Genomic DNA, 26561 nt, shown 5'->3' on the forward strand with positions numbered 1-26561 from the left:
GTGTTTATAACCCAGTTGGGCATTAAGTCTGAATAAGCTCGGATGGCAGATACAGGTATGTCAAACCATACTGCATTAATTCTTATAACAGATAACACTGGAAGATGAAATAATGAATTAAAATTTGTGCCAAAGTCAGGACTTGAACCTGGGTCTCCTGCTTACTAGACAAATGTGTTATCCACTACACCACACAGGCACTGTGGCTGACAGCTGCACAGACTAACCAAGTCCAAATCCCTCCATAACACAAACCTCAATTCACATCTCAGTTCATCTTGATTTTCTCCATCTTATATCACCAGTAATGCCAAGGCTCTCCGGTGCTGGAATAGCATCCCAGCATTGTACACAGTGGGGAAATCCTGCATGTACCTCATGCATAGTTCATATATGGATCTGATGGAATTACATTTTCCTGGAGACATACCGCATCTCAACTTTATCTTCGATAAGGACAAAAGTTGAAGAAATGCAAAGTCCAGGACCTGAACCTGGGTCTCATGCTTACTAGACAGATGTGCCTTGTGGATTTTCAGAACCACAGATGTGACAATTTTGTCAATTAACGAAACCATCAAGATAAAAATGACCCTCACCCAAAAAGATGATTATTATTACTATTCCAACCATATTTTGTACAATTGTGAACTGTAGCTGCCAAACCTTCATTATTTTTAAAATATTGCTCAACAATGAAAACTCATTGTTCTTTCGTGTAGTGCTCCACTTGTAATAAATCTGAACTGTCACACAAATGGTGTGAAATACAAATGTTGCGTGAATTTGGGACACCCTGTTTAAGCATTGAGAATCATTGCATAGAATGTGATGATAATCTTTTCTTAAACTTGTTAAATATTCCTTTATCTTTACTGAATTTAGAGAAAAATGTGGCATGCAATGTGTGCAAACCCTGTGCTCAAATTCCTAAATTTAGCACAGTGTCGCTCTTTTAATTTTGTGTAAATGATAAAAACTCAAAAATGGTTCATGTTGTGGCTGAGACTGACATGTTTCAGTTTCAGCATTTTCTTTGTATCTAGGAATTAATCTTCACTCTGCTAAATTCATCCAACTCATTGGTTTTTTTTTTTTTTATTTACTTCCTTGAATTTTACTGTCCTGTTATTTGACATTCTGGTTCCTCTGATTTCATAGTTTGATCTTTTAACAATATATGCTGTAAATCTGTTTGACGTATGTTTAAATAAATGTAGTATGTCTCAAGGATCATAGTCATGGTTGTGGTCAGAGTTGGTTTAAGTTATGCTGTGCTCACCTCAATGTGATTTTGCAGCCCTCCAATCTAATGTGCCCCATACTCACTGCAAAGCTGACTATAACATTAAATGTACTATTATAGCACATATGCAGAGTTTGTAGTGGTATTTTATAGCCTGCAGTACTGGTACAGGCAATGATGTGAATAATTTTGACTCCTGTTTGCTAAATTGTTTTATCACTCAGGAAATATCTCTTGCTTTCCTTCATTGTGTTGTAGTGCTTCCATCTCCAGAATAAGATCCTTGGCCACAAAAGCGTACACTAAGTGGGTGCACAAAGTGTTTTGTGCAGACACTTTTTTAATTTGTTGAAGATATTCTAATGCTGCTTTTGAACTAGGGCCTCATTGTGGTGTTGGGTAAGGGAGGATGTTATCAGCATAAAGACAGTTGCCCTGTTTTTGAAGAGGGGTTTCCATCATTAAGTAGCAGAATCATCATCATTTGCTCGGACCTTTGTCCCACTCCAATGTGGGGTCGACCCTGTTACTATGGGTTTGGTGATGTTAGTGTCAGAGGGTGTCTGGATGCCCTTCCTTTCACCATCCTGTAAACCCCTACCACACTACCTCCCAGGATGGAATTAGTGTACGCCAGCTGTCTGCACCTAGTTTTAGCCATGAAAGAGTGCAAACGTTTTTCAAATGTCTGGGAATCATGTAACTGAGACGGGACGTGGGGACCAGCCCAGTATTCACCAAGTGGGATGTGTAAAACCGCCAAAAAACCACATCCAGGCTCGCCGGCACACCAGCCTTTGTCATTAATCCACTGTGTGGATTCAATTCGGGGCTGGCGCATTAGTGCCCTTGGCTAACCTGGCGGGTATCATTAAGTAGCAGAATACAGTTCTGAATATTGGGAGTCAAGAACTAACTTAGGTGATCCTTTGAATTAATATATGATGTCCAGAAATCCATTACACTTTTTTTCAGTGTTGTAATACAAGGAACTCAGGATTAAGAGGTATGAATTCAAAGGTCACCACTGATGGTCCATGGCCCATGCAGGGAAGAGAACAAATTTCATTGAATACAAGTTTTATAATCAAAATGGGAATATGTTTCAGGTTTCTATTTATGATATGCACTGATACTTCTAAATTGTGTATTTTTTGTTTTTCATCTTACAGAATACGAAATACTCTTACAACATACCCATTAATATCCTACCATTAACCTATTGCCTGTACATATAGTGTTAATATGCCACACATTCTATGTAATGCAAATTTGTTTCAGTCATGTAACACAAACTTCTTCATGGCTGCCACCAGCTGAAACTTGGACAGACAGGGGTAATGGCTTCCCTTATGGATGGGAGGAAGCCATTGACACAAATGGAAAGACATATTTCATCAAGTAAGTGCAAGGTTAAAAACTGATATACCAAAGTTTTATTTCGTAAATTACATATTGGACATTTACAGCTCAGCACCTCAACTGTTCAGTGAGTTGTTACTTTTATTCCTAAAATTATGTAATTACGTTCTGAGAGGCATGTGGAAAGAAGTCAAGAATGCAAATTTTAAGTGCAGTACAACAAAATGACTTAATATTATGAAATAATATTGTTTTACTGTGCTGGTATTAATTGCAGAATAACCTAAAATATTAATTTTAAGAGTTTCTGTGATAATACTCTTCAATGGAGTAGAAGGAGTTTTCCAATGGGATTTTCTTTATTTCGTTATTAAACTCCCCTGTACTACCTGTAAGCCATTTAATATGCTCTGGTAGGCTGTTTAATGAACAAATGTAACCCTCAGTTGCATCAGATACACTGTAATTTCTTTTCTTTGGTGGGAACAGTTTTTTTTAGCATAGCTGAACTGAATTCTTGAAGCCTGTTCATAATTGCCAGTACCTTGACAATATACAGGGTGGCCCATTTATCTTGACCACCCTAAATAACTGTTTGACCAGATGCAAATTACAAAATGTTTCAAGAAAATGTTCTTTAGCTCTCAGGGGACATCAATCAGCATGATTGCGTTCATTGTAGCGTTTTTTTTTTTTTTTTTTTTTTTTTTTTTTTTTTTTTTTTTTTTTTTTTTTTAGCCCGGGGTCACAAACTCATCCTCTTGCTGGAGTTGTCAGAAAACAAATGAAAACCAAGTAAAAATATAACACAAAATTGACTTTGACTCTCCTGTACCATTGCCCAGGAGTAGAACACTCAAAGGTGCTCAAAGCGGTGACCCCGAGCACTGATACACTGGTGCACTCATTGAATGAAAGAATTGTTTACTGCTTCCAGAGATCAATACACTAAGCAGATTCAGAAGGATGTAGGTTGCAGTAGGTACTGGGAGATGAAGAAGCTTGCACAGGATAGAGTAGCATGGAGAGCTGCATCAAACCAGTCTCGGGACTGAAGACCACAACAACAACAACAACAACAGTGTTGCCTGCAAGCAAGCACAATTCATACCTGCATGTCCTCTGGAGTTGTTGGAATATCGTGATAGACAATGTCTTCAATGTATCCACAAAGAAAAAAGTCCAGAGGACTTAAATCAGGAGACCTAGCATGCCAAGTAACTGCTCCTCCTCGACCAATCCATCTGGCAGGTTACCTTTGGTTCAGGACATGAAGCACATGCAAGGCATTATGTACTGGACATCCATCGTGTTGATACCACATAAGCATTCTGGTTCTTAACGGCACTTCATACAGAAGAGGAGAAAGAATTCAACTGAGGAAGTTGGCATATGCTGTGCCGTTTAGACTACCATTGATGAAATAAAGGCCAGTAATTGTAGTACCAAGCATCCCACACCAGACGTTAACTCTCCATTGATGCTGATGTTCCACCTGGCTATGCCATTGTGGGTTTTTGCTGGACCAATAATGCATGTTCCTTGTATTTACCTGTCCTTTGTTTGAGAACAAAGAATCATCAGTAAATAGAACATTGGAGAAGTAGTTCAGATTGGCGAGGATTTGCTGCTGGGCCCACTGACAGAACTGTACACGATTGTGGAAATCATTCCCATGGAATTCTTGATGTAGGTGTAAGTGTTAAGGATGGGACTGGTGACATCTAAGAATACGATGTGCACTGGTTTTAGGAATGCCAGTCTCGTGTTCAAGCTGTCGTGTGCTCACATGTAGATTCATAGCAGCAGAAGCGAGAACAGTAACTTCAGCAGCTTCATCTGTGTGAGTGCAACAGCGATTGTGTTGTCGTGGGTTGAAACTTCACGTTTCCTGAAGTATCACAACAAGACAAGAAAACATCCATTGGGAAGGTGGGTTTTGTCAGGATATTGCTCTCTGTACAGTTCTTCTGCCTCTTGTCTATCTTCAACAACAACAACAACAACAACAATAAAAGAAATGTTATGTCGATGCAGTTTGTAGGAAGGACAGCCTTTACTCTATGCATACTCTACACAACAGTATTTAAAAGAATTAAACTACAGTACTAAATGTACTCATAATAAGAAAACAGTATTGGAATTACTGTTCTGCTAACTTACATTCCCCATAGATGAGTAGCATTTCTACCTTCTCTTCATTGGAGTACATTCTACTCGCACAACTCTTCAACTGATGATGATTGACAGAATGAGGGGTGTGCATTCTACTTATGTTTACATTTGTCCTCTGTCGACGTCAGCACGTGGATGTGTTCCATTAACCCAAGTACCTGCACTAAGCATTGGGAGAGTCAACGTCAATGTTGTGTTATGTAATTAATAACATTGTGTTTCAGTGAATGGTACACTGTGATACATTTTTGAATAGGTCTTAAGCAGAGGAAATGCATTACTGAATAAAAAATACGGGACTCAATTTTAAAAAGTCATACTGCTGTTCATACCTTTGTAAAAAAACAAAGCTACAATGGAGGCAATCATGCTGATTGTTGTCCTCCTGATGGCTAAAGAACATTTGCTTGAAACATTTTGTAGTTTGCTTATGGAGGAACAGTTATTTAGGATGGTAAAGATAAATGGCACACCTTGTATATTAAAGTATTTTACTTTGGTTTGGTTTTTCTACAGTTTTTCTCTATGGTGAGAGATTTAAAAACACATCTGAAGAAACTGAGTTACTTTTTTCACATTTCATGCACAGTGTGGTGATTATATTGGAAGTACTGGTTTTGATTAGTGCAGTTGATCACTGTTCCAAAAGAGCAGCCGTAGGAGTGTACTGTTTAGATTAATGGTGGAAAAGTGTGTGCAATGCTTGAATTGACAGCTGATACTAATTTACACTGGAAAACTGTAAAATTAATTCTACTTTACATTAGTATTTGTTTAGTAATAGCAACTAACATTTTTTAAAATTCCACATCAAAAGTTTTAATAATTGAGACTGCAACTGAATTAGTACCTTTTTATATATGCAGAAAGTTCATAATGAACACCTACTTCTTAATTTCACAAAAGTTCATCAGCACAGTCCTAGATGCAAGAACTTTGATTTTCTGCTGTTAACATCATTTTTATTTTTACTCTCCTTAATTTACTAGATATTTTATTTGTAGCATTGACAAATTAAAGTGTTCTATGTGGACACCATGTTATTTCTGCATTAATGTAGCTGAAATAAAGGTAAACAAGAAAAAGAAAAAAGTGAACAACAGAAGCTTAAAAGGTGAGCTTTATGTACAACTACTTGACTATTCTGCTGTAAGATTGCACATTGTCTACATATACTTCCATATGTAGTGTATGTTCTGTTTTGTTATTATCTGCCATTCCACTCATCTTTTTCTCCAATATGATGCTTTCACCAGTCATCTTGTGTGCTGTATTTAGTTGTGAATCACTTGACATTAGCAGTTTGAACATGAGAGCTGTACCGGCCATTGTGGCCAAGTGGTTCTAGGAGCTTCAGTCTGGAACCGCGCTGCTGCTACAGTCACAAGTTTGAATCCTGCATTGGGCATGGATGTGTGTAATGTCCCAGGGAACTGATGACCTCAGATGTTAAGTCCCATAGTGCTTAGAGCCATATTAGAGCAGTGCCAATTGGAAATCATGTGTGCCCCTATTATGCTGATGTTAGATTAAAATAAATTAAGTAACAGTAATGAAAATGTAAATATTAAAAAGAATTGGACCAGAGCCTCAGAATATTTTCGTCTTCAGGGGCTGGCAGAAGGTTTCCATGATCAATTACAATTTGTTAGTGGTAACTGATGGCAACACCTGCTGACCAACTGCTTAATATCTACAAATTTTTTCATAGTAATACAGACATTTGAATTATGGGGAAAAATTATATCAACTGACTAATTTATCACTGATCAGTGAGAATTCACTCATTTCCTACTACATGTACTGCACATCAGATCACATGACATCACTGTGTTGTTGCAGTGGTACCAGACTTAGATTTATGTTTCCGTATGCTGTTACTCAGTGGTAGTGTGGGCAGCTATAGTGCCTCAATAACTTCTGCCTCTGTAAAATCAACTCATAAGGAACTTCCACACAACTATTACAGTACGAAACCTGAAGAGCCTCATTCAGCCTATTTCACATATCATTCATAGTTCTTCCTGATACTACACTTTTCACAGAAGCAGTGTGTGTAACTGTAAATTCTGAAACCACAACTCCTGAATGTGATTTCACCTTTGTAAAAGTAATTTTCCCCCTTGCACTTTCCTCAGATGTTTTGTTTTTCATGTTGTTTAAGACTTCACAGTAATTTAATTTCTTTTTTGCAGTCATCTCAATAAAACTACAACATATGAAGATCCTCGTAAAGACTGGACAGAGGAACCACCTCAACCAAGAGAAGTGGAACTCAGCCGTCATCCTGAGTTGGGCTTCGGTTTTGTTGCTGGGAGTGAAAAACCTGTTATTGTTAGGTTGGTTAAACTGAAACAAATGTTTTCTTGCAGCCAGCAAATATATCTTGCATGGCATAATCTGCACAAATGCCATGTAGATGCACATGATCTTACATGCAGTATGACTTCATTTGATTTCAGATGATTTTGCATACTGTTTAAATTACTGAATGCATGTATGCTGTTAAATACATAGCAAATTTCTAGTTTTTCAGTGTACAGCAATTAAGAAGTACTTGTACTGTGCAAGCTTGAACTATCAAAGAATATTTATTTTTCCCCTTCACTCTACATCAAGCCGAAAGATTCATTGCAGAAATAATCCTTAGGTAGTGATGAAATCATTCTCTGACATATCCTCTCTGTCACTAGCATTAGTCCACCAAGTTAGAAAGAAGATTCTCTGTCAAATTTTTAAAGTAGGATAGCAGATGGAAGTCAATTTCTACTTTATTAATACATTACTTACTGAGGCTTATTGAAAAAAAGAGCATGAGAACAAAACAATAAATAGTGTTAAGTATGCAGGCACGTGAATTGTTCAACAACACATATTTATCTTGCAGGATCCTTGTGCAGTAACTTTTGGTACTGACAACCTGTACTTGCAGTACTAAAGCATTTGTTGACTATCTGATACGTTTATTTGGAAAACTCATTTCATTTAATTCTTTAGAGCATTACAAAATAAAACCAATTTAAAAAGAGCATTTTAATCAGTTACATATTGATCATTTGTGTGTACAAATAAGTGATAGCTGTAAGCTACCAGGTCCAGTGAACACAGAGAACAATACAAACCATACAACAACAGTCACATCTCTAAGGTCATTTGCAAAAGACCATTGCTAGATTTTCAATGCATTTCATCTCTATGCTGCATATAATGTATTTTTCATGTTCTGTAAATATCACGCAAAAATGAGGTGCTCACTTGAAGGTTCCACAGTGAATCAGGTTGTTATGAAAATAATGTTTAATAAACTAATACAGAATCCAGAGATTGTGCCAAGAAATGTATATCAAACAGTGAAAAGTGTGAAAGATGTTCAGTGCTTCTGTGTGAGATCTTAAACATTCTTAAAAGTTCTAAAAATCAATAAATATGATTTGTTTGGATATGTAATGTCAATGTATTAATCAGTCTGTAAGATGAGGATTGCAGGAATAATAATTTGATGTTCATGCCCAAAACATTAATTTGTTAAACCAGTCTTGAGATATGCACTGTGAACACAATGCTTCTACCAGCAGATACTTTTTATTAGCCCGGGTAGTCAATTACATTTTCAGAATCTGCGGTACAAGTAAGGTGACATTATTTTCTTCGTTTTTCACATTAAAACTTGACAAATATATATTCTTTTGTTCTTGTGGTTTCCTCATCTGGAATTTAATTTTTATGTGGATAAACCACTGCAAGTTGCTAATAATGAGTGTTTATTACATAAATAATAAAGTATTAGGAACTGTCATCAGTTTAGTCAAATAAAATAAGAATGTAAATTTAACAAATGAGGACATTAAATGTGAGATACATTCAACTTGAGCAATACCACCTCAAAGAAAATAATAAATTTGAGTCCATCTGTTCCAAAAAATAAATCAAAATTCTAAATTTAACATCCTGAACACTTGACACTGTAAGCTGTTACATAATTTAAGAGGAGATAAATAAAATGACATTAATAATCATACAGTAGTGTTTTTCCTGGGTATTCAGGATGTGATATTTTAGTAAATGACCACAATCAGTTTACATAGAAACATCCATGATTCTGTTGGTGAACTGACTATGGACTGTGGTACTTGTCTCTGTATGTCGTTCTCTTGGATGCATTTTTTGGCTCACTAGTGCTTCCATGTTTTGAAAAAGGGAAATGACTGTCCAGGACATGCTCTTGTCCTGTATCAGATCTAAACATACAATTGTGTTCTCTGTGATTGAGAAATCTGGTAGCAGAGTGTGATTACAAGCAAGATACTTTAGTTTTAACTAATTTATTCACAGAAGAAAGTACAATATGTTGGACACACTGCACAACAGTAATAACATACACATTCTATCCACGTACATAGCATGTTAAAGACTCTCCATTATTAAAGATGAAAATCTAACAAACAAATCATAGGGAGTGTAATATAGAACTGCTGTTCTTTCTCTCTGCCTCATTTCTATATAATTTTGATCTGCAGCTTTACAGATTACCAATCCATGTGACAATTTTCCAAGTTTATGTTTCCATAACAATTTTGCAAAACATGTCAGCTAACTGGATTTCTGTAGAAGTGTACTTTTCTATTTTCCTCTTCAAACATAAACCTCTAATAAACTCATAGTTAATATACATTTATTTTGGTCTTTCATGTTTTCTGTTTACAAAGAGAGGCAGTACAAGACTGATGGTATTTGTAAATTATAAGTTTTTCAGTTTCAAAATTGTTATGTCATGGAACAGCTTCTCAAACCACAAATATTCTTCAACACAAGTTGCAAGTGTTAAAAATTCTGCTTCTGTAGAAGACAATGCTACAGTACTTCTGTTTTTTAGTTCCTGAACTTACAGTGCTACCAGACAGCTGGATAGCATAACCTGATGTTGATTTTCTGTCTGAACTATTAGCCCAGTTGGCATAAGCTTCATCAGTTTTATTTTTTCCACATTTTGATAAGGCATCCATAATCTGCTGTGCCTTTTATGTAATGCAGTATTCTATTTAAACATTCCCAATGTGATTTCTTTGGACCACTTTGATAATGACTGAAATAATTAACAGCATAGCTTAAATCAGGTCATGTGTTTTAGTTACATAAAGCAAACATCTTATTAATTTTGCATAACGCATTTTCTCATGACATCTGTTCTCATCCTCAACATCTCTGTAATTAAATTCCACAGGTGTGTTAACTGGCTTGCAACCTCATAACCAGATTTTACAAATAATTTTTGACCCAAAATTGTTCCCTCCTCCCTCTTATTTATATGAATTTCCAAGAATGGTCTCTAATCTCCCAAATCTTTCATTTCTTAAGCTAATTAGAATTCTTTAATTTTTATCTTATCATTTCTTAAAATGCTAACATCATCTACATATAACAAAACCTTAGTGTTATGGATCCTCTAAGTTTACAGACACATATCAGCACTCCACTGAACAAAGCCTAAATCTTTAACAGCCTTGTCAGACATTAAATTCCAAGATATTGAGGCCCACTTTAAACCATAAATTGCTTCGTTTACCTTACCTACAATACCTGGTTCACATTAAATCCTATTCATCACTCTACATAAATATCTTTATCTAAATTTCCATTCAGAAAAATGGCTGTTGCATCCATTTGATTTGCAGTCAAATTTTCTAGATTCCTGACAGCAAGTAATGGTCTCAGAGATGTCAACCTTGCTATAGGAGCATATGTTTGTAATAGTCAAACCCTTTTCTCTGAGAACAACCACGAGCGACTAGTCTACCTTTATAATTACTAATGTTAGAAGCATTGTACTAAACTTGTTATTGCCAAATTCGATTATCATGTGAATGTTACAGAAATGCTTTTGTGAACTCAAATGGGAATCCCTGGAGGGATCATGATGATCCTTTCATGGAAATCTATTGAGAAAGTTTAGAGAACCAGCATCTGAAGCTGATTACAGAACAATTCTACTGCTGCCATATTACATTTTGCATAAGGATCACAAAAATAAGATAAGAGAAATTAGGGCTCATGTGGAAGCATACAGATAGTCATTTTTTTCCTTGTTCTGTTTGTGAGTGGGACAGGAACAGGAATGACTAGCAGTGGTACAAGGTACCCTTTGCCAAGCACCATACAGTGGCTTGCAGATTATTTATGTACATGAAGATGTAAATGTAGAATGTTGCCTATATTATCATGTTTCACTTTAAAAACCCACTTAATGTCTGTAGCCTTCTCGTTTTTAGGTAATTCACAAACTATCGAGGTTGTGTTTCCATTTATTACTCACATCTCTTCTGCTACAGTATGAAGCAATTCTTGTTTATCTTTGCTGTACATGTCACTATAAGTCTCTGGGACAGGCTTGATGTACATTTCTGTGTTCAGTGCTAATACAGCATAATCTTTGATCCAAGCTGGACATTTTCATTCTCTTACACATCTGCAGATTTCATGACGTTTCATATCTTCAGCTTCATTAGCACTTGATATGGAGTCATTTCTGTAGTCATTAACATTTTCTTCATCCATGAGAACCTGATCATTTCTATCTTCTTTGCAAGAGAACCAATCTTCATAACTAAAATCAAAACAATTTTCATCAAAATTGACATCTTTTCCAAAAATGATCTCTCATTTGCAAATGCCATAGCTGACTCTAGAATCTGTCAGGAAGTTTCATAGCTGACTCTGTTAACACAGTATCCATCCATGAAGCACTTCTTTATTCTGGAATCAAACTTTACAGCGATTGCTTCCCCAGGAGATTGCAAATGTGCAATGCAACGAAACACTTTAAGTTTCTCCAACCTTGCCATTTCGCTGTATCAAAGAGTAGCAAGAATTGTCATTTTTAATGCATACATTATGTTTTGTTTATCAAGTAGTTCTGTTTATCAAGTAAATATCAGTCCATATTGCTTCTGACAATAAGATTTTTCAAGTACTGTCCAAAAATATGCATCAAGCCTCACATGTAATGTTCCTATTCATGGGCTCTCTCACTCCGTTTTGCTGTGGTGTATATCTCATTATCAATTCATATTGAATTCCCTTCTCTTTAACGAAGTGTTTCATTATGTTTGACAAATATTCATATCCATTATTGCACCAGAATCTTTTAATCCTCAAATTGAAATCAGCAGTTGCGACAGCTTCATACTGTTTGACATATTCCAATATTTCTGATTTACTTTGCATCACTTATACAGCTGTAAATTGTGTGGTATAGTCATCTATAAATGTAATGCACTTCTTTGCGTAGTAAGATATGGGAGTAATAGGACCCATGCTCTCACTGAGAGAAAGTTGTGAGATAGTCTAGGAATAAATAAAATATTTTTGATCAAAATTGGAAAATCTTTACAGCCTTTCTGTTGACACACCTGACAAAATTCATTTCATCAAACTGCATTGCCTTCAAAATAGTTCCTGTTTTTGCAGTGTTAATTTCTATCTGTCTTTCAAGCATTTGCACTTTATCAGTGACTTTTAAGTCATTCACACCAGAGTCCAAGTACCAGGAAACCAATTCATTACGTGCACCAGTCAAAACACAACACAGAATTTTCTATGTATCCAAATTGACAACAGTTGTGACATTTAAAACTAAAACGTTTTTCTCCATCTGAACTATGCTTTTAACTTTTGCCAGTATTAATGGCCGCACAGGCTAGCCGCATGGTGTGAGGCGGCTTGTCACTGTTCGCACAGCTTCCCCCCCCCCCCCTCCCCCCATCGGAGGTTCGAGTACTCCCTCAGGCATGGGTGTATGTGGTGTCCTTAGTGTAAGTTACTTTAAGTTAGATTAAGTAGTGTGTAAGCTTAGAGACTGATGACCTCAGCAGTTCAGTCCCATAGGATCTTACCACAAATTCCCAAAAGTATTAATGAATTTTTTTTCCCATCAAGTTTTCCTGTGACTGAAACTGTTTCTGTACAAATTAAACAATGTGTTCTGTCCCAAGTCTATTGCAGGTTTCTTTGTAGAGTTTGCACATTTGCTTTTCATGATTCTTGAGCCTATTACTCATAAAGCTTAACTTCAGATTACCTCAATCACAGCTATGGTATCATATTCTTGTGCCATTGTTAACATAATATGATACAGTGTCAGTTTCTTCCACTGTCACACCTGTCAACTGAGCTCATGTATCAAATTGACAAATTCTAAGAAATGCTCACTCATTGTACTGTTTGCTGGATTGAACTTCAATTGCAGTAACTGTTTATGTAGAACTGTTTATACAGAAGTAATTAACTAGCAATACTCACAAATTTTTCCACATTTGAAATGCATTGCTGCAGTGTTTCACATATTACGGGTGATTGGCCGCAGTTCATTCAATTATTTTTGAATAACATTTTTTATCATGTTTTCGGAGACTTTTGAATTGTTTGTCTTTCTCAGTTCATTCCTTTTCTGTCACTTTTCAAAAACTTCACTTGTTGTGCTAATTCTTCTACAGTGAGATCCAATAAATCTAATTTGCTAGTTGACTTCCTAACTTCCAAGGTGATGAACCAGGAATGCAAAGACGCTTAATAGTTATGTTTTAAACTTTCAACTGTGCACTTTGTTTCTGGAGCCATAACCTGATGAGAAATCTGATAGCAGAGCATGGCTGCTAACAAGAAACTTTAGTTTCAATTAATTATTAACTGAAGAAAGAACAATACATTAGACACACTTTACGACAACAAAAACATATGCACTCAGTCAACATACAGGGCCAAGTTAAAAACTCTCCATTACCAAAGTTGAATATGTAACAAACAAATCACAAGGATCATAATATAAAAATGCTGTTCTTTCACTCCCTTTTTCTCATTCTCATTTTTCCCCCAAAACCTTTTTTCCTTCCTTTTTCTATTTACATGTTGCATTATTTCTATCACCATCTTTTCATTTCCTCACCACTTATTCCCTGTATTTACTCTCAGTTCATATCTCATCTTCAGCCTCTTCATTATCAGCAACCTTTCCTTTCACCTAATCTTTTCCTTTTTGTGACATAGAAACTGCTTTAAGTTCTACTCATGGAAAGTTGATATTTAATTTTTTTTCTGCCCAGCTGTCTTCAATCAGTTCTTAGTTTGATTACTGTTAATGAGATACTCCTGTTGTCTTGAGAATGTTAGAAACTAAATTATCTCAACAAGGGAAACAATGTTTTGAAGGAACAAAACTTTTTTTTCGGTAAATTAAGTTGTACATGGAACTGATTCATACATTACCCATTTCCTAATATGCAAATTCCCTTTCAATGTTTATAAATGCTTCATTAATGTACCACATTTATTTTATTTATATATTAAATTATTTTAAAACTTACAAAATTAGTAAGTGCCATATTTTAATTATTTATCAGATGTTTATTAATCTTTTGATCTCAAGATTAAATTATTCTTAAATGTTACTGTGTTTGTCATTTTGAAATTAATAGGTTATACTGATATAATAGAGGGGAAACATTCCACGTGGGAAAAACATATCTAAAAACAAAGATGATGTGACTTACCAAACGAAAGCACTGGCAGGTCGATAGACACACAAACAAACATAAACATACACACAAAATTCAAGCTTCTGCAACCAATGGTTGCTTCGTCAGGAAAGAGGGAAGGAGAGGGAAAGACGAAAGGATGTGGGTTTTAAGGGAGAGGGTAAGGAGTCATTCCAATCCCGGGAGCGGAAAGACTTACTTAGGGGGAAAAAAATGACAGGTACACACACACACACACACACATATCCAGACACAAGCATATTCAAAGGCCTTTGAATATGTCTGCTTGTCTGGATATGTGTGGATGGATATGTGTGTGTGTGCGCGCGAGTGTATACCCGTCCTTTCCCCTAAGGTTAGGTTAGGTTAGGTTAGGTTAGGTTAGGTCTTTCCGCTCCCGGGATTGGAATGACTCCTTACCCTCTCCCTTAAAACCCACATCCTTTCGTCTTTCCCTCTCCTTCCCTCTTTCCTGACGAAGCAACCGTTGATTGCAAAAGCTTGAATTTAGTGTGTATGTTTGTGTTTGTTTGTGTGTCTATCGACCTGCCAGTGCTTTCGTTTGGTAAGTCACATCATCTTTGTTTTTAGATAGGTTATACTGAAATAGATATAATTAATTTTATCAATAAGAGGAAACATGTTGTCTCCTATGTTTTAACTTTCAATGAATCCCTAAAAATTAGGCGTGTGTTAACTTTTAAAATTGCCAGTTGCCACTTCATTCTTCCACTTTTGGAATGCTTCCTCATGTCACATATCTTATGGACATTCTTCTTAGGTTGCTGCTTCTGTATATTATCAGAATTAATAGAAAATGTAAAGTAGAAGAAACTTAAAACAAGAAAGTTCAAAAACTGTTATTCCTAACAGTAAGGCCTCTTGTGTAGAATATCAATGTCAATATTTGTTTATTTTATTATTGAAACTTTTGAATTAGTCTATGTTAAAGTTTCCACATTAATTGCTTTCTTTGAGCTGCTCATGTATGTCATGTGAAAAATTTGTATCTGCCATTTTAGCAGTAACTGAAATAATGATTGTCCTTTGATTTCAGATTTGTTACTGAAGGTGGCCCAAGTGTTGATAAACTACAACCTGGAGATCAGATTCTCATTATTAATGGTGAAGATGTAAAGAAAGCTCCACGTGATCATGTAATCCAGCTTGTAAGGTCATGTAAAGAAACAGTTAAACTCACTGTTTGTCAACCTCCTCTTGACAATGTAAGTTAAAATATTCTTTCATGAAAACATTCTAAAGTATATGAAAGTTTGCATCTCAAATCAGTTATTGCCCAAAAAATATGTTAAGGACTTAGTTTTAATGCTGATAATGGTGTGCTTATTCTCAACAGTCAGCTCGAAAATCTGCACTCCTCAGTGCAGCAAAAAAGGCGAAGCTGAAATCAAATCCTTCACGTGTTCGCTTTGCAGAGGGTGTTGTTGTGAATGGATCACCACTTTTTCCTGTAAGTGAACTTCCCTCCATTGAAGATATGTTAGATCAAATTTGTTGGTAAATTATTTTTATGTTTTATTTTTGTTTGCAGCCATCTACATTTTCCTCAGGAGACTCATCTGTTCCTTTCATGCCTAATGTCTTGAAAGTATTTTTAGAAAATGGTCAAACAAAATCATTTAAATACGATTCAAATACAACAGTTAAAGATGTAGTAGATTCATTGCACCAGAAGCTTTGCATAAAAGCTATTGACCATTTTTCTCTGGTTGTTGAACATGTGAAAAGTTTGAGGAGGAACAAACTCACTTTGCTGGATCCTATGGAGCCCCTAGCAAGGGTAATTATACAATAAAACAAAAATTATGTCTTTATTTATTATTTATAATATATGTATTCCATAAATGCATAAGTGTAAGTAGATCAATCAGGTATGAAATGATTAAAATAAATGTCATGTGACACCACAACCTGGTCAAAGTCTTTCAATTGGATACCACTTCAATGACTTGTGTGTCCTTAAAACCAATGGCACCCAGTTTTTCCTGAACAGTCACCCATCCAAGTACTAGCCAGGCCCAACATTGATTAACTTTAGTGATCAGGCGGGAACCAGTGTTACCGATGTGGCAAAGCCATTAGCACTTAACCCATAAATACAAATGATAACAAACAACAATAGTTACTAATAATTATGCAAGAAGCCATAAATCTTTTATTTTAACTTTACAGTGTAACAACAAATGTACACGAAAACTGTGTGTCTATCATGACAACTGATAAAGTAATCAAAATAAATCTTTCAATTTGCTGGGAAATGTGTGTTTTTAGTAAAATTTCCTCACAGATTAAAAACAAAATGGCACCTTGCGTTTTGCAGACAATGATACATGAAAATTTTCTCCAGTATTCAAAATATGAAAGAGCTTAACATAATTTTATTTTATAACATTTTGACATAAACTTAAAAACTAAGTAGTAACTTTTATTTCATAATTGTGAGTGTACGTGATGAGAAGTGTGTACCAAAACATTTGTATTTCTGCAAACGATGTCACTCAAAAAGTGCAGTGGAATATGAAATAAGTACTTTTTAAAGTTATGTTTTAATAAATATGTATTTCTCTTGTTCATCTAATATTACTAGGCAGTGCAATGAAGATTACAACACCAGCGTGCTCTGTACTTGCTTTTGCTCAAGCAAAAAATACTCAAGTTCTCAGTAGAGTTCCTCCATCATTCTAGTGTTGTTGTCATCATATGAAGAGTTTCATGCTCTGCAGAGTAGTTTATGATATTGAGGTCATTCATTGTTCTAGATGTTTAAAGAGCTTACTCTCTTATGTTCATGACAGCACTGTCCATTGCATCGTGGGACATAGAACATCTAAAATTATCTTTTACTTTCCGTCTTTGGTGTAAGATTTTAACCAGTTAACCTGTGAGTCCATAATGATGGGCCGTTTCTGGGAGTGCCTGGTGGCCTAAAAATTTGAATGCTTTGAAAAAACTACAGATTACATCATTAAGTAATTTAATCTTATTATTTATAAATTCTAAGATATAGTCCTGTGAGAGAAAATAGCTTGATATAGGGAAACCTGATTCTGAAAACATACTTGTCTATTGTTAATTGTGTTTAGGTTTGCTAAGTGTTCTGTAGTTCTGCTGTAGGGCTTACAAGGCTTTCCTGGGGAAGTTTATGTATATATTTGTCCTTTGACCATTTTTGCACAATAGTATACAACACATCAAAAACTAAAAGTATATATGTTGTGACAGTGCCACGAGATTTAAAAGTGCCGCTAAGTCAGTACGCGAACACGGCGATAGAGGCGCTCCGCAGCTCGGCCGAGCGCGGGAGCGCCACCTGGCTATGACCGGTGCCGGCCGCATGTTATGGCACGGCAGTCGAATGACAGATACGGAGTTAGTAGCATGTAACCCGCTAGTGTTTCTACTTTTGTATATCCACGCAATTTATTAGTGATTAAAGGTTATAACACTTTTTGGCGACGAGGTCGGATATTTTTTTTCCTGCGTTGTGGAATTGTGTGTTCGTGTCGGGGCAGACTTGGAACAGCTTCTGCAAGCGCTCATTGAACAACAAACACAGCTGACAGCTGCTATTCAGGCGTTGTCGATGTCGCTTACTCATCGTCTGTCTTCCTCTTCTCCGCCTCCGTTCCCTCCTTATGACGAGGCCGCTGAAGACTGGGAGGATTATGAGAAGCGTTTGCGGCAACACTTCTTGGCTTTCGGCGTTGTCGACGATCCTATGTGTAAGTCGTTATTTCTATCTTGGATTTCCCCACGGATCTATCAGCTGCTATCTCAGTTAGCCCCTCTGCGGGAAGCTGCCTCTCTGTCATTCCAAGAAATGTGTGAATTATTGTCTAACTATTACCGAAAAAACACCCACGTTGTTGCCGCCCGTGTGGCGTTCTACCGGTGTCGTAAACAGCCCCATCAATCTTACCGGGCTTGGGCGGCGGAACTACACGGTCTGAGTAGGAAATGTCAGTTTGTCACGGACACTCATCATGAGTCTTATGCTGATTCCATGGTTCGGGATGCTATTCTACGGCTTGCTCCTGATAAAGAAGTTCGGCAACGTGCCTTACAACTGCCAAACCTGTTGTTGTCGGAAGTTCTCAGCATCGCTCAATCTTTTGAAGTGTCTCATGCTGCTGGTGCGCAAATAGACACATGGTGTGATGTGGGCGCTGTACAGACCACTTTCGACGCGGACAATTTGCCTGTTTCACAGGGGAACGACGATGTGGCGGCGGTTCACTCGCGTCAACAACGTCGCGTTGGGCCACCACGCTCGCAGCGAAAACAGCAACCACAGAAGCAGGTTCGTTCCGCACTTCCTTCTTGTCCACATTGTTTCATACAGCATGACAGGGCCGCGTGTCCAAAACGTTGGGCCACGTGTAATTCATGTAGGAAAAAAGGCCACATTGCTTCTGTGTGTCAGTCCGCTAAAGTTCCTGTCGACGAGGACGAGGCATCGGACATGGATGTTAACTGTGTGCTTTCTCAAACAAATAAGTTGTTTGTTACTGTTCGTGTTCTGGATAAAGACATTCGCATGCAAGTGGACACGGGCTCTGCAGTAACTCTCATTAATTCTCGCACATATTTGGAGTTGGGCTCCCCTCCCTTGTCTCCCGTTACGCGAAATCTGCGAACTTATAATAAGCAGAAAATTCCTATCGTTGGCCAGTTTGATGCTTCCACTGCCTACATGTCTGTTGTTAAGCCCCTCACGTTTTATGTGGTGGATCATGCGGGCACGGAAAACCTGTTCGGTTATGATGCTTTCCAGTTGTTCGGGTTCTCCATTGATGATGATGTGCACCTCATATCTGAGGATATTCCGTATCAACAACTGGATGGATTGTGTTCTGAATTCTCGTCCGTGTTCTCTGCTGGTCTGGGTCGGGCCAAGGATTTTGAAGCCCACATTACTCTTAAACCTACAGCTCGCCCTAAGTTTTTCCGGGCACGCCCTATTCCGATGGCGTTGCATGCGCCTGTCAAGGCTGAGATAGACAGGTTAACAGCTTCAGCGATTCTCCTTCCTGTTACCTCCAGCGAATGGGCATCGCCCATCGTGGTGGTTTCTAAACCAAACGGGAGTCTGCGATTGTGCTGTGATTTTAAAGCCACTGTCAATGCTCAGAGCCTCATTGACACTTATCCTCTTCCCCGTCCTGAGGAGTTATTTACCAAGCTCGCTGGGGGCCAGTTCTTTTCCAAACTTGACTTATCAGAGGTGTACCATCAGTTGCCATTGGATGCGTCTTCCAAGGAATTTCTCGTCATCAACACTCCTTGTGGGTTGTATCAGTACCAGCGGTTACCATTTGGCGTCGCTAGCGCGCCAGCCATTTTTCAGCGGTTTTTGGAACTGCTCACGGCTTCCGTTCCCAGCTGCATCAACTACCTGGATGACATTGTTGTCACGGGGGCCTCCACTGAGGAGCACCTTTGCAATTTGCGTTCACTGTTTCTGGTCCTGCATTCAGCTGGGTTGAAGTGCAATCTGAACAAGTCACAGTTTTTCCAACCCTCCATTGTGTATCTTGGTTTCCACTTGCCCCGTGAGGGTATACGTCCTCTATGACAGCACGTTGCGGCCATTACCGCTCTACCCCGGCCATCTACGGTCAAAGAACTTCAGGCGTTTCTCAGCAAGGTTGCTTATTATCACAAATTCATTCCATCCGCGGCGGCAGTGGCTCATCCTCTGCATCAGCTGTTACGCAAAAACGTTCCTTTCTGTTGGTCCGACGAGTGTGAGCAGGCTTTTGTCCACCTGAAGGCTCATTTGCAGTCGGCGCCTTGTCTTGCCACGTTCCGTCCGGGTCAGCACTTGGTTCTGGCGACTGACGCGTCACAGTATGGCCTAGGGGCTGTTCTCGCCCATCGGTATGAGGATGGGTCGGAACGACCCATCACCTCCGCTTCCAAGACCCTCAACGATGCCCAACGGCGTTACTCTCAAATCGAAAAGGAGGCGCTCGCTATCATTTATGCTCTAAAAATGTTCAGCGTTTTTTTGTATGGTTCTAAGTTTCACCTCATCACCGACCACAAGCCGCCGGTCTCTCTGTTCAGCCCCTCGGCGTCGCTTCCAGATAAGGCAGCTCACCGCCTGCAACGTTGACCCTTATACTTGTCACTGTGTATGTGCGGATGGATATGTGTGTGTGTGCGCGAGTGTATACCTGTCCTTTTTTTCCCCCAAGGTAAATCTTTCCGCTCCCGGGATTGGAATGACTCCTTACCCTCTCCCTTAAAACCCACATCCTTTCATCTTTCCCTCTCCTTCCCTCTTTCCTGACGAAGCAACCGTTGGTTGCGAAAGCTAGAATTTCGTGTGTATGTTTGTGTTTGTTTGTGTGTGTATCGACCTGCCAGCACTTTCGTTTGGTAAGTCACATCATTTTTGTTTTTAGATATATTGGTCTAATAGTTGGTAAGCTCTTATTTTGTTCACTCCTTATCAGTGTGGGACTGTATCAAATGCCTTCTCGAAGTCCTGGGGAAACAGCATCAACCTGAGTGCTGTTGTCTACAGTGCTCTGGATTTCACGGATGAACCAAGCAAGCTGAATTTCAGAGTTTACGTTGACTTTTATGCGGAGATCTTTGTTCTTCATCTGGCTGTGGTGGTCTAATGGGTAGAGCAGTTGACTCGGGGCCTGGAGGTGATGGGTCCAATCCCTAATATCGGTGGGGATTTCTCCATGTGGGTGGGGATTTCTCCTTAGTCCAGCCCCTCCAGGATAGCCACAGGTCTACTCAGCCTGCTATCAAATGAGTACCAGAGGAGTTTCCCTGGGGTAAAAGGTGGCTAGCGTGATGGGCCCACCACCTTCCCCTCCTAGTACACTGATTAAAAAAGGCTGCAATGTGTGTAAAACATGTTCCATACTTGTACAACAGATTGATACCTGCCTATATTTTCCGATGGCTAGCTATCCTTTATTGTTACAGTAACCTATGATAAATTACTGGTAGAAGGAGAGAAAGTTCTTTCAAATAACTTCTGTATAATCTCACAGGTATCTCATCTAGCCCAGATCAAATAAATGTGCTAAACAGTGGTTTAGCACATTTAGTTGATTTTCTGTGCCATTACTTTGGCATTCATGCAATAACTGAAAGAAGGAACCAATTGTATTTAGTCGACACACACTTGAATAGGAAAGGTACTATAAGTGTACATAACTTTTTGATACATTTTTTTTTGATTGATAAAGTTATAGTTAATGACATGTAAAGCATGCCAGTGTTTGTACTGAGGCCTGACAATATAATTCACCTTCTTGAGAACTAATCCATAGAGCAAAGTTATTTTGAAAATGATCTAATACTCTACTAATTACATTGCAGCTGGCCTTCAGCAATTTTTTGGAACTATTATCTATACCAGAAGATATTTTAATTTCCAATTTCTTTTAATTTGCTTGCAGTTGTGGATCATACATTTATTTGAAACATGATAATGAAAAGTTCTGAGTGGAACACAAATAATGGAAGGAGTAAAGGTAGCAATTCACTGTAGAGTTGAAGCATTTAGTGATCATTAGACACGTAAACAAGACTGTAAATATTGCTGAGCTATCATACGATGTCCTCCTATAGAACTAATGTAAAAACACTCATGCTTTGCCAAATAGTATTGCCAATTGTCGTTTTCAGGGTTACGAGGGACAGAAAGAGATATCACCACTTTATTGTAATACTGCTGGCTGGTTTATCATATTTTGGCAGTCTCAACCAAATATGTCGTATCCATATGTTGATTTTCTTCAGTTTCATAATCCATCATGTTGGAATTTTGGGCTCAGTTCCTGTGCCTTTGGTTGTCAGTCAAAGGAGACACAAAATGTAAAGTAAAAGAAAAAGGCCCACTGAGGATGCTATGACTGTGGTAAAACATATTTGAGTACTAAAGCAAAATAATAATTGTGTACTTGCAAAAAGGCAGACTCGTCTTAATTCATTATTTCATGATCTGTTTTCAACAGTGATAACTTGTAGATAATGGGGGTAGGGATAGGAAGAAGGGAAGAGGAGGAGGGAGGGAGACTGAGATTGAGGGGGAGGGGAGGGGAGGGGGGAGGGGAGGGGGAGGGAGAGGGAGAGGAAGCATCATATTTAATTTGTACTGGCTGGGAGTGCTTTTTGTGAGTGCGCTTTTGAGTACTTTTGTTAAAATCTGTGTGAAGCAAAAGGCTTAATACGAGATACGTTTGATTTTGTGAAGCATGTCAGAGGCAACATCTCAGAATACAGGGCTATTAGGAAGACAAGCCATATAGATTTATGTTTTACATTATTTTGCAACATCTCCTATTTCTACCACCAGCACAAACCATACCACTGCCACCCAGAGCTGTTCTGTAGATAAATGATTGTTCTTTCATTTTCATTTCAGATAGCTGCTAGACCAGGTTCTCATAACCTGAGGTGCCTGTTCAGAGTATGTTTTGTACCTCGAGATGCTTGTGATCTGGCTCAACAAGATCTTATAGCTTTTGAATACCTTTATATGCAGGTATGAAAATGTAAAACAGAGTTGAAGATAATTTATTGATTCATTTGTGTGTTGGTACTTTTATTCTACATTTAAGACCGCAGTAAATGTATTACTGAATGTTTCTAATTTTTAAATAACTTTTGTGCATTTATTTCACAGTGCTGCAATGATGTTGTGCAAGAACGCTATGCACCTGAACTGAAATATGATATAGCACTACGTTTAGCTGCTTTACACATTTATCAGCATGCACTGTCCAATAATATGTCAGGGAAGATAACTGTCAAGGCAATAGAGTAAGTTTTGAAAAAGTTATAATATACCATTTGTTAGTGGTGGCCTTTCTTGCTGCAGTGCTGTGTAGATATTCCAAGCTGTTTGGTAAATCATGTTACACTATTCTGCTTGTGCTCATCAACTGTGTCAATCTGATATTTATTCAAATAATTTTGCTGTTCAACTCCCCATTCATATGCAAAATTAAAGTTTCTTATATTAGTTGATTATTTAGCTTACAGTTTCTAGACATCACACTACTAAAAATTTCATAAGCACCAGGCATGTTGTGATACATGGCAACATGTTCATCTTTAAAAAATCTCAAATGTTTAAATGAATAATGCTGGACGTTATATATATATATAATCTCTTTGCCCCCATTCCCCCTCTGTTGCACTCTCACTCACAAGGGAACCTCCCCATCGCACCCCACTCAGATTTAGTTATAAGTTGGCACAGTGGATAGGCCTTGAAAAACTGAATCCAGATCAATCGAGAAAACAGGAAGAAGTTGTGTGGAACTATGAAAAAATAAGCAAAATATACAAGCTGAGTAGTCACATCAAGGACAATATGAGCTTAAGAGCGCCGGGGTCCCGTGGTGAGCTTGAGCGGCTGCGGAACGAGAGGTCGTTGGTTCAAGTCGTCCATTGACTGAAGAGTTTAATTTTTTATTTTCAGACAATTATTATCTGTCCGTCTGTCCGTCCGTCCATCCGTCCGATTCGAGGTAACTGCACCGTAGTATGGGGACGCCACACCTAAACAAACATCGAAACACACGTCGTCAGTCGACTACAGCACACGGAAGAGAGAGTATTCCTGCTAACGAGGCTCCCTGGCTGGCAGTTGACTGTTCACTACTTTGGACGAGAGTGCATTAAATACGTGAGATGTATTCCATGGGCAATATGAATCCAGCAAATATAGCTTGCGACTTCAATAACAATTGCACAGTTTTGCAGTGCGGTCACAAAACACTGGCGCTAAACTTATTACAGTGAACAGAGATGTCAGTGAACGAACGGACAGATCATAACTTTGCAAAAATAAAGCAAGCAAAATTTTCACTCGTGGGACGACTTGAACCAACGACCTCTAGTTCCACAGCAGCCCACACTTACCACGGGACCATGGCACTCCTAAGCTCACACTGTCCTTGATATTGCCTATCTTGCACATGGACTACTCAGTTTGTATATTTTGCTTACTTTTTTCATAGTTCCACACAACTTCTTCTTGTTTTCTCAATTGATCTGTGTTCAGTTTTTCAAGGCCTATCCACTGTGCCAACTTATAACTAAATCTGAGAGGGGTGCGATGGGGAGGTTCCCTTGTCAGACATGAAACTAACTCTCTCTCTCTCTCTCTCTCTCTCTCTCTCTCTCTCTCTCTCTCTCTCTCTGTGTGTGTGTGTGTGTGTGTGTGTGTGTGTGTGTGTGTGTGTGTGTGTGTGTGTGTGTGTGTGTGTAATTTTCATTGCTAGATATCTTGCTGTAATGAAACTTCCAGAGAGATCTAATGACCAGAAAAACCCAGACCATGTACCTCTGTTCCCTTTCAAACACTATAAATGGTACCCTGCCTGCATGGTGGTCTCTCTTTCCTAAGAGAGAGGATATTGTGGAGAATGCCAGTGCCACAGTTTAAGGCTGTTTCGAGACTTAATATTTCACACTACAACAGTTTTTAAGCTGATTTTGAATGTATTTACTTTATCTGTCAGACAACCTATATCCCTTAGTAAACACCCATGGTCTAGGGGTAGAATCTTTCAAAATTTCCTCAGTCCCAGGTTCAAACCCTGTCACTGCTTAAATTTTGAATAAAAATCATCAGCAATGGCTGCAGAAGACTTCCAGCATAAGAAGTCACTCTTATGCAGCCAGAGTCCTTGTCAAAAAGAGTGAAGGAGCAGACAGAGGTTCAGGGCACTCTCTTGCCCACTGAAGCCAAAGGAATCGGCTATGATCAACAGCATGAGGATGTAGAAGGCAATGGAAATGACTGCATTAAAGACACTCAATGTGTGCCCACAGAACATGTGGCCTGTAATTGAAAAACTGTAATGATGATCTCTCCATTGGCAAAAGATTCCGGACTAGCCTCCCATTTGGATCTCCAGAGGGGACTGCCAAGGGGGAGGTGACCATGAGAAAAACATTGAATAAACAATGAAATGATAACATTCTATGAAATGGGGCATGGAATGTCAGATGTCTGAAAGTGTTAGGTAAGCTAGAAAATCTGAAAAGAGAAATATCAAGGGTCAACATAGATGTAGTGGTGGCCAGTGAAGTGAAACGGAAAGAAGACACGGATTTCTGGTCAGATGAGTATAGGGTGATAGCAGCAGTAGCAGAAAATGGTATAATGGTAGTAGGATTCATTATGAATAGGAAGGTAGGGGAGAGAGTGAGTTACTGTGAACATTTCAGTGATAGGGTTGTTCTCATCAGAATCGATAGCAAACCAACACCAACAATGATAATAGTTCAGGTATACATGCCAACACCGCAAGCCAAAGATGAATAGATAGAGAAAATATATGAGGATATTGAACAGGTAATTCAGTACATAAAGCAAGATGAAAATCTAATAATCATGGAGGATTGGATTGTGGTTGTAGGAGGAGGAGTAGAAGAAAGGGTTACGGGAGAATATCGGCTTGGTGCTAGGAATGAGAGAGGAGAAAGATTAATTGAATTCTGCAATAAATTTAAGCTATTAATAGCAAATACTCTGTTCATCTATCGCAAGAGGAGGAGGTATACTTGGAAAAGGAGCTGGGAGATGCAGGAAGATTGCAGTTAGATTGTGTCATGGTCAAGCAGAAATTCCGAAATCAGATACTGGATTGTAAGGCATATCCAGGAGGAGATATAGACTCAGATCACAATTTAGTAGTGAATTAAGAGTAGGCTGAAGTTTAAGAGACTAGTCAGGAAGAATCGATGTGCAAAGAAGTGGAATATGGAAGTACTAAGGAATGAAGAGGTACACTTGAAGTTCTCTAATGCTGTATATACTGTGATAATGAATAGTTCAGTAGACAGTTCAGTTGAAGAGGAATGGACAACTCTAAAAAGAGCAATCACAGAATTTGGAAAGAAAGATACAGGTACAAAGAAGGTAATGGTGAAGAAACCATGGATAACAGGAGAAATTTCAGTTGATCAATGGAAGAAGGAAGTATAAAAACGTTCAGGGAAATTCAGGAATAAAGAAATAAAAGCCACTTAGGAATTAAATAAACTGGAAGAGCAGGGAATCTAAGATGAAATGGCTGAACAAAAAATGTGAAGGAACTGAAAAAGAAATGACTGTTGGCAGGACTGACGCAGCATAGGGAAAGTCAAAATGACCTTCAGTGAAATTAAAAGCAAAGGTGGTAACATTAAGAGTGCAATGGGAATTCCACTATTAAATGCAGATGACAGGGCAGATAGCT

At 38.2% G+C, this 26561-nt stretch overlaps 1 protein-coding gene and 1 pseudogene across 1 annotated transcript in view; one reads left to right on the top strand and one right to left on the bottom strand.

Moving 5' to 3' along the window:
* The window catches only part of LOC126248886 (uncharacterized), a 327353-nt gene that overhangs the window by 251737 nt on the left and 49055 nt on the right, over positions 1 to 26561 (top strand). The window contains exons 3-9 of the mRNA XM_049950344.1: positions 2528 to 2647; positions 6979 to 7122; positions 15368 to 15536; positions 15668 to 15781; positions 15863 to 16111; positions 22730 to 22849; positions 22991 to 23127. Of these exons, the coding sequence (XP_049806301.1) occupies positions 2528 to 2647; positions 6979 to 7122; positions 15368 to 15536; positions 15668 to 15781; positions 15863 to 16111; positions 22730 to 22849; positions 22991 to 23127 (1053 nt within the window). The remainder of the gene's footprint in view (positions 1 to 2527; positions 2648 to 6978; positions 7123 to 15367; positions 15537 to 15667; positions 15782 to 15862; positions 16112 to 22729; positions 22850 to 22990; positions 23128 to 26561) is intronic.
* On the bottom strand, positions 16295 to 16414 carry LOC126250243 (5S ribosomal RNA; annotated as a pseudogene).

Source organism: Schistocerca nitens, chromosome 3 (genome assembly GCF_023898315.1).
Source record: "Schistocerca nitens isolate TAMUIC-IGC-003100 chromosome 3, iqSchNite1.1, whole genome shotgun sequence".
NCBI lineage: Eukaryota > Metazoa > Arthropoda > Insecta > Orthoptera > Acrididae > Schistocerca > Schistocerca nitens.